Source organism: Bombina bombina, chromosome 9 (assembly GCF_027579735.1).
Source record: "Bombina bombina isolate aBomBom1 chromosome 9, aBomBom1.pri, whole genome shotgun sequence".
In the NCBI taxonomy this organism is placed as follows: domain Eukaryota; kingdom Metazoa; phylum Chordata; class Amphibia; order Anura; family Bombinatoridae; genus Bombina; species Bombina bombina.
In genome coordinates, this window is record NC_069507.1 from 143,514,950 (window position 1) to 143,524,944 (window position 9,995).

At 32.6% G+C, this 9,995-nt stretch overlaps 1 protein-coding gene across 1 annotated transcript in view; it reads left to right on the forward strand.

Moving 5' to 3' along the window:
- LOC128639571 (cytochrome P450 26C1) overlaps window positions 1–9,995 on the forward strand; it is a 12,753-nt gene continuing 2,758 nt past the window's right edge. The window contains exons 1-5 of the mRNA XM_053691706.1: window positions 1–204; window positions 1,162–1,386; window positions 2,679–2,954; window positions 4,363–4,518; window positions 9,415–9,995. The exon at window positions 9,415–9,995 is cut by the window's right edge and continues 25 nt beyond it. Coding sequence (XP_053547681.1) covers window positions 1–204; window positions 1,162–1,386; window positions 2,679–2,954; window positions 4,363–4,518; window positions 9,415–9,995 — 1,442 coding nt within the window. The remainder of the gene's footprint in view (window positions 205–1,161; window positions 1,387–2,678; window positions 2,955–4,362; window positions 4,519–9,414) is intronic.

Genomic DNA, 9,995 nt, shown 5'->3' on the forward strand with positions numbered 1-9,995 from the left:
ATGTTCCTCATGGAAATCAGTTATATGTCCTTTTTTGAAGCGACCATAACTTCAGTACTCTCTCTGCTGCTGCTTTTGGCTGCATCTCACCAGTTGTGGTCCCTCAGATGGCACAGCACAAGGGACAGGGGATGCAATTTACCTCTTCCAAAAGGATCAATGGGATGGCCGTTCTTTGGGGAAACTCTGCACTGGCTAGTCCAGGTAAGTTCCAGGAGGGATTGAAGTATAGATTATATAGGACTCTCTAAAATGTTAATACACTTTGCATGAAGAGTAAAAAAAAGTTTATAAAACTGTATAAATGTTTACAAAACCATCTCGAAATGTAATCATTTTCCGACCTTGTAATTGTGTAAAAGTTTGTTTCCCTGGAAGTAAAAAAATTAGATTTATGTAATTACAGATATGTATGGGTGTGTGTTTTTATATATATATATATAGCAATCTTTAGGTATAAATGTACACTCATGAAACTGGTCAGATAGGCACCAGGGTGCAGAATAGAAATAATGGATTAGCAAGAAAATAAGCACTCTTTGATTTTGAAGGAAGTGGTGAATACCTTGAAAGTCACGCTAGTAAAATATACTATTTGTTTTTCAAAACCAAAGAGTGCTTATTCTCATGCTTGTATATATATATATATATATATATATATATATATACATATACATATGTGAGTGTGTGTGGTGTGTGTATATATACATATGTGAGTGTGTGTGGTGTGTGTATATATACACATATGTGAGTGTGTGTGGTGTGTGTATATATATATATATATATATATATATATACACACATATATATATATATGTATATACTCACACACATGTATATAAATGTTGCATATATATATAATTATATTTTTAATATATATATATATATTTTATTTATATATGTGCGCGTGTATATTCAAATCTATATATGTAATTATGTATATTTGTGTATCTAATGTTGATATAAATAGATTAAATAAAATAATCTCCAATAAGATAAAACATAGATATTAATATGTCATATTAATTAATATTTAAAGATAATTATTTTATAGTTTTATCACCTGGTACTTCTTTACATCATTCATTTAAGCTGAGCTATGGACTCAAACGTAAGACACTGCTCGCTCACTTGACTCAATGTGACTTGTGCTCATTACAGGGCTCTAATTTTCACAGTTCTAGAAGGGAGAAGTATGGCAATATATTCAAGACCCATCTGCTGGGAAAGCCTGTCATTCGTGTGACCGGGGCAGAAAACATTCGCAAAATTTTGTTAGGAGAACACAATCTTGTTTGTACTCAGTGGCCCCAAAGCACCCAGATCATCCTGGGCTCCCATACCTTGGCCAATTCTATAGGGGAGCTCCACCGTCAGAAGAGAAAGGTAGGTTTTATTGTGATAATGAATGCTTCTTATTCATTAAGTAAATGTAGACAATTTAGAAAACAATAGCACACTGATTTATTATTCAATTAGTTATGTCATTACCTGCTTAAGAGATCAGGTCCCTAATATTATAAAATAAATATCCTGCCCAATAATAAAAATAATAATTATTTTTATTTTATTGGAATTAGATTTATGTTTATTATTATTATTAAGAATCAAACATTTGCCCTGTGTTTAGCTATGTGTTTCTTTAAAATACTTCTTTGATTACATTTGGCTTTGGAATTTCAGTTGTAGCAAATTGATTGCAAGAAAATTAGAATCACTGTTCAATAATCCTTTACTTGCAAGCATTTTACCTTTTTTATTAACTGACTGCCAGGGGGACTGTGTACCCCTCCCCTATTAAAGGAATGAAATTATAAGTGAAATAAGCTACAGTGTTAGACATTGCTTTCTATATTATTATTCTTAACTTAGCATATGTCACATGACGAGTCTTGTCATTTAAATCTGTTTAAGCAACCTTTATCGTTTTCCTTAGGATTTGTTATGTATAATTTGTAAACTCCATTCAATAAAATAAATGCAATTGTTTTCTATGTGTCCCATAATGAGATCTTAAAATATGAAATTAAACTACAACAGCAGATCAAAGTTTATTATTTTGATATTAAAACTATGATTGAAAATTGTACTGATATTAGTTACACTATAACATATAATATAGGCATATGATAAAACAATATAGGTTAATATAAAAGAAATACATTTGTATGGAGCAAGAATATACATCTAATCTTTCTAAATATCTATCAATCTATCTGTCTATCCCATATATATTTAGTTTTAGCTGTCGATACGTTATTCATTTATTCTTCCATTTTTTTGTTTTCATGTCATTCTATAAATCTGCATTTATGTCCTTCTATATGTAAAATTACCTAAAAGAAAAAAGTGGTTCATTACATATATATATTACGTCAGGAATGTAATTAACACTTCTGTAAGGCAATAAAACAAATTATATATCTGTAGTTTTAGAAAGTGACATATTTTTTTCAACCCAACTAACCTCCCCACTCATAGTGAAAAATAAGTGTCTCCATTTGTAATAAATATATAAAAAATTGACTTTTAAGAGAATAATACAAAAATTAAAAACAAATGGATGTAATTACCCAGCCTAGTCATACATACTCTGTGCACTTGCCATAATACCCCTGTATTATAGAAGTGTTTAAAAGCAATCCCTTACCATTCATGGCTGGCATTTAATTCTGCAGATCATGGCCAAACTGTTTACCCAGTCAGCTTTGGAGAGCTACCTCCCCCGTATCCAGGAAGCAGTGAGTTGTGAAGTGCATGCCTGGTGCAGGGAACCTGGTCCAATAGTCATGTATAATTCAGCCAAAGCCCTCACCTTCCGTATAGCAGCCCGTATCCTGCTTGGACTCAAACTTGATGATGTGCAATTTAAAGAATTGGCGAAGACTTTTGAGCAGCTGGTGGAGAACCTCTTCTCGCTTCCCTTGGACATTCCATTTAGTGGACTGCGAAAGGTAAGTGTATTAATTGTGCATTATTCTGATAGGCAGAGCAGAAGACATGTTTATAACTCATGGTCCACTCTCTTAGATTTAAGAATCACTATCAATTAAAATGTATAAAGAAAACTGGTATCAAAGTTCTGGTCTAAATCATGTAATGTAAACATTCCTCATATAACTTACAAGTTCCCGCAATCTATTTTTATTACATCAGAGCACATGAGTAGAATGATGATCACTGGGTAATGTATGTGCATATTTTATTATGTATAGATGCACCTTGCACATTCTATATCATTATAAAATATAGACATATATTACATTATATAAAAGTACAAAAAGATGTAGTAGATAGATGTAATTCAAAAACACTATGTTAATAACCTGAACTCATTAAATATCTTCTTCAAAAGAGATAATAGTAGAATCCAAATCTTGTAAAAGTCATACATTTCCCGAACCCTGGCAGTAATTCAATTTGCATATTAAGTGAAATTTGCTTACAACAAATTGTCTTGTGGATGGACATGAGTGAGTGTTTTATGACCTGAGTATATAGTGATTAGCACCGTACTTTGTAAGTATAATTTATGGACGTGTAAACAAGGCACAGCTTGCTTAGGTAGAGAGTTGTGTCTATAAATCATACACTAAATAGAATCACCATTGTGCAGAAGCAATCCTGTTGTATTATTTGCTGACCAGTAGATTTTGCAGAAGGACACGCTTTTCTGTTTTCAAAAGGATAACAAATTAAAGTAAATATATGCTTTGTATGTTTGTTTGTTTTGAAGTCCATTGCATCACTCTCACTGTTTACTGCTAACTGTCCTAAAAAGTGTTGCTGTCAAATCTTTATTCATTAAGTTATCTGTTGTCTTTATTGCTACTGTTCATTCTGCAAAAGAACAGCTCAAGTGTCCAACTCTGTGCTTTTGGAGAAATATATATATATGTATATGGCTAATAAAAACAAGGGTAGGATTTTTAATATATTTATTAATATTTAAAAATAGTTTAATTTACAAAAAGTAAAAAAAAATCTAAAAATGCTATAAAAGTGTATTATTTAAATGCATAAATCTAATAGTAATTAATAAACTAAAATACGTATTTGGAATGTTCTTTTTTTTTAAATTAAAGTACACTAATATTATGGCCACATTTTCTAAGGATAAATGAGAGTTAATAGCATGGGTTTGTAATTTGTAAAATTAAGACTGAGAAATGATCTGTCTTTATCTATTATCTATCTAATATATCTAAATATGCAATTTATTCTATTTATATCATCTGTGTTTTATTTATATATATATATATATATATATATATATACACACATATATTATTTTTTAACCTATTTTTGTCATATTACATTAAAAAGTGTAAGCATGCTTTACTAATTAATATGCATTTTAAGGGTATTAAAGCACGTGATATTTTGCACCAATACATGGAGGACGCCATAAAAGAAAAACTTAAAAGAAAAGACCCTACATCACAGGAGGATGCATTAGATCATCTTATAAACAGCGCCAAGGAGGATGGCAAGGAATTAAACATGCAGGAATTAAAGGTAAATTATCTTTACCATGACTATGCCATAAATAGTAGCTATTTAATGACCATATGCATTATCAGCACTGTGTAGAATAACATATTTAGTGCTTTGTAAGACTGGTTACTTTCAAAAAGCCAGGAAGCTCTAATTATAGAACAGGGGTATAATTATATATAGTTCACAAATACAATATAATTTAAATGAGGATGTCTCTGATAAAAGGGTAGTGTACACATGAAAGAATGTGTTGGGGGGGGGGGGGCTGTACATGGAGGGAGTGACACTATAGGACAAGAATCTCACCAGCCTCTTGACTATAATGTATGTATAAGCCTCTGAGGGGAGGTGTCAATCAGGGTATGAATCGGAGCTCAGTAGGAGTTTGGAATAACATCAGGTGGCTGCTACTGTGTGTCTGTAAAACAATAGTTAGATGGTGATAAAAATGTAGTGGATTTACATAAACTCATGGGCAGAATTAGCCAAATTGCAGCCCCTATGACAAATGTGGCCCTCTGCACTATTTTTGTGGCCCCCTCAAAAAGCAGAACAAAGATTTTCTGCCATCAGTTTTGATGTCCCTCCCTCCCAAAAAAAAAGGGAGGGACAAAATGCAGCTCCAATTGCACATGTAGCACCCCCAGTGAGCTGCAAAGGGCTCCATATATTATCTGTACCATGTCTTCACCACCTTTCTTTGCCCCCAATTACCCCTCCCCCCAAAAAATATTAAGTTCTAGAGCTGTCACTCAAATGAACCATCTGTAGGGGAGAACGACAGTTAGAAGGTACCCTGTAACCTTATGAAAAACTAAACGCTGGTTATTTTCAGAGATATATTATTATTTATGTGTTTAATAGCTATAATTGTATATGCAGCCCTTAAATGCGTCTAAAATATTTAACTGTGGCCCCATGTTTTAGGGAATAGACCATCTCTAGTATTGTGAATAAGACTGATGCAAAAAAAGGCATTCATCCATGATCCTGTGTTGGTAACACAAATTAGATTGATGGTTTGTAGAACAGTAGACTAAATAAGCATTTTATTTATTTGAGAAAATTATTTACATAACAAACATAAAAAAAGATGATAACATATTGCTTAGAAATGGAAAATATACATAGGTACCCAGATACAACCCTCCTTTTTTAATATATATATATATATATATATATATATATATAATTGTACAATATAATATGTAATTGTACAATAAATTGTATGTAAAGGAACACATTTCAAGCCTTAAAGGGTCAGTCTACAATAGAATTGTTATTTTTTTAAAAGATAGATAATCCCTTTATTCCCCAGTTTTGCATAACCAACAGAGTTATATTAATACACTTTTTACCTCTGTGATTATTTTGTATCTAAGCATCTTCTGACAGCCCTCTGATCACTTGACTTTTTATTTATTATCTATTGACTTGCATTTAGAACTTAATTGTGCTAAATTTTAAGGAACAAAGTGTAAACAACGATATCTTACTTCATTTAGACAATATATACATGTAATATTACACCTTATAAATGCAACCTAAAGGTAGTTTTATATAATTTTTAATATTTTTGTATACATAGTACCCTCAGAAAAATAGAAAAGTACTGTAATCAGACAGGTAAGTATTTGTTGTGTTAAAGGGACAGTATCAGACATCCCAACCTGCAAAAACTCATTTCAGGGAGGTGGCTTCTCCCGCTACTGCGCCGCCACCCCCCCCCCTCCCAGTTATATATTGGACACCTTGAAACCCTAAATAAGATAGAGACTTATCATTAAAGTGTTTCCCACTAAAGTCACATTTAAAAAAAAGTAGCTTTATTGCACAACCACATACAACAGACCTATTTTCCAGTGATCGTACGCTTGTTGAATGCTCCAATATTTTAGAATACAAAGTTTAATTACGTGCAGTAAATAAGGTAGTATTTGTGTTTTATTTTATTAAAATCAGTGGGGGCTTTTTGGTTACTGATGCATGCTTTGAGAGTTCTATAACGTCCCCAGCAACTAAAGACATTCCTTAAAGCAGTGTTTTTCAACCAGTGTGCCGTGAGAGATCCTCAGGTGTGCCACGGCAGACTGACAACAGTGCGGGGGTGTCCCTCTTTCAAATTTTGAAATATTGGGAGGTATGTGACAGGCTCATCAGGCATAATTTACAACCATGACATTGACATTCATTCACAGACAATCATTATAATTGTTTGTTAATGAATGTCAATATGTCATGTATAGTTTGTAGGAGGCATAACGGCACAGCACAGTGTGTGTGTGTGTGTGTGTGTGTGTGTGTATACATACAGTATATATATATATATATATATATATATATATATATCCTGTATTAGGCTACAATGTGTGATTTTGTAAAATCTTGGGATGGTGGTGTGCCGCAGGATTTTTTAATGTAAAAAAGTGTGCCACGGCAAAAAAAAAAGGTTGCAAATCACTGCCTTAAAGAAACACTTTTCCGGATTTGGGCCACATTGTATCATTGTACTTGGAGTTTCAGGTAATTGCACTCCATTTGCTGGCATCAGGGAGACTCTATGAACTTCAGGGAGACTTGGGATGTCTGCAGTATACACCAATTGTCATATAACTGCTGCATGTGATAGATACAACTATAAATAAAAATATGCACAGATACTGAAATAAAAATCTATTATAAAACTGTTTAAAAACTTATATAGAAGCTCCCAGTTTAGCACTGTTGGTGAGGTTTGGCCGGGTCACCCACTGAAAAGGGTTGAGAAAACAACAAGAGCAGACATTTCCTACCCCCTTTCCTGCATAAAATAAGACAGATTATCCAAACAGGAGCCGCAGGAATCTGTAAACGAGTTTTTAGATCTAATACTTTGGGGCTTGGTTAGGAGTCTGAAAATCAGCACAATGTTATTAAAAAAAACTATACATTGTTACTTACATAAAAATCCCAGATGGGCTATATAAATGGATCTACAAAATATTAAAGCAAAGAAAAATCTAATGTACAATGTCCCTTTAAATAAATATATAGACTATTATTTGCATTTTAGAACACAAAAATTAAACCAAATACACAGGCAGAGAAGATTGTGACTTTTACAGACAAGGACAAAAAGTAATATTTTTTTTTTTTTTTTTTTTAAAATATGAATTAAAAAAAAATTGTATTTCAGAATAAGTTTGGATTTTGTAATTCTGGATTTGGGAATTTGTACCTGTAATAATAATAATAAAAAAAATAATAATAGCAACCAGTTCCCATAAAGCTAAATGAAATGTGATGTTAGTTTTTACACATAATTTAGCTTTATAGGAACTAGCTGCTACCTTGTTAAAGGTACATGAAACCCAAAAAAAATATGTCATGATTCAGATAGAGAATACAATTTTAAACACCTTTTTAATTTACTTCTATTATCTAATCTGTTTTATTCTCATGGTATCATTTGTTGAAGGAGCAGCAATGCACTACTAGTTTCTAACTGAACACATGGGTGAGCCAATCACATTCAATATAAATATGCAGCCACCAATCAACAGCTAGAGCCTAGTTTCTCTGCTGCTCATGAACTTGCCTAGATAAACATTTCAGCAAATGATAACAAGAGAAGGAAGCAAATTAAATAATAGAAGTAAATTGGAAAGTTGTTTAAAATTGTATTCTCTATCTGTCAGTTTCTCACATATTGAATTTATATATATCTCACAATTCATACTCACCATACAAACATTACTGTAACAAATATTTTGTACTTGAATTTGGAGTCATAGTGTTACATTTTTTTTAATTTATGGAGTATTACACATGTATACTTTTTTTTTCACAGCAGTCTTATTCCTTTGTTAAAGGGATACTAACCACACATTTTTTTCTTTTATGATTCAGATAGAGCTTGCAATTTTAAGCAACTTTCTAATTTATTCATATTATCATTTTTTCTTTGTTCTCATGTTATCTTGATTTGAAAAAGCAGTAATGAAAGGTTAGGAGCCGTCCCATTTTTAGTTCAGCATCTGGGTAGAGCTTGCTGATTGGTTTGCTACATTTAGCCACAAATCAGCAAGTGCTACCCAGGTGCTGAACAAAAAATGGTCCGACTCTAAAGCTTACAGTACTGCTTTTTCAAATCAAGATAGCATGAGAACAAAAAAAAATTGATAATAGGAGTGAATTAGAAAGGTGCTTAAAAACTCATGCTCTATCTGAATCATGAAAGAAAAAAATTGGGTTTAGTATCCCTTTAAGCATAAACTGTAGATGTTGGAAGCCAAATATGGTTGTTGTTATACATTGAATAGAATAATAAACATTTTTTTGTCTTAAAATCTGTTTACTTCATTTTTATAAACATTGTGTAGTAAAACACACAAAAATGAATCTATTGTTCTGTGAACCATTAATAGATAATAAGACAATGCAATATCACTTAGTCTGAAATTCAAATGAATAGTAGATTTTTTTTTCTGACAATTTTAAAATGTATGTCTATTTCCACTCCCCCTGTACCATGTGACAGCCATCAGCCAATCGCAAATGCATACACGTACCATGTGACAACCATCATCCAATTGCAAATGCATACATGTACCATGTGACAGCCATCAGCCAAAATATATGCTTATTCTGTGAATTCTTGCACATGCTCAGTAGGCGCTTGTGACTCAAAAAGTTTAAATATAAAAAGAATGCACTTTTTTTAATGGAAGTAAATTGGAAAGTTGTTTAAAATTGCATGCTCTATCTATATCATGAAATTTTAATTTTGACTGTGTCAAAAAGTGTCCCTTTAATGTGAAGCATACATATGTGTGTAATGTACAAAGGAAAACAGAGATCGATAGAGCTAGAATATGAAAGAGAGATAGAATAAATATATATATATAACTAACACTTTTTTTTTATTTCTTACAGGAAACAGCAATTGAACTTATATTTGCTGCTTTTTTCACCACTGCTAGTGCAAGTACTTCTCTCATCCTCCTACTGCTAAAGCACCAATTTGCCATCCATAAAATAAGACATGAACTGGCATCTCATGGACTTAGCAAACAATGCCAATGCCAGCCTGATGTAAACAACCCAAATAACAATATTGTCTCCCATCATGACCATTTTGTAGACGGGCAGTGTATGACCCCTGGCTGTAACCTACCTGGAATGCTGGGCTCTGGAGGGAATGTTCAAAAGCTCTGGGAACAAACCAAACGTATTATAGGTGATAAAAATGAACTTGAGCCATTGAATTCTTTATCTAAGGGAAGACAAGATGGCATTGATGAGGATAGTAAATGTCATGATATGAACTATAATCCAGATAAACCAAGACATATCTTTACCTGTGCTACATCCTCTGGTGAATTTCAAGCCTTAAACTCTGAGTGTACATGTAAATTCAACCTAAGCCTTGACAAACTCAGAAGCCTGCGCTACCTGGACTGTGTAGTGAAGGAAGTTCTCCGCCTGCTCCCCCCGATCTCTGGAGGCTACAGGAC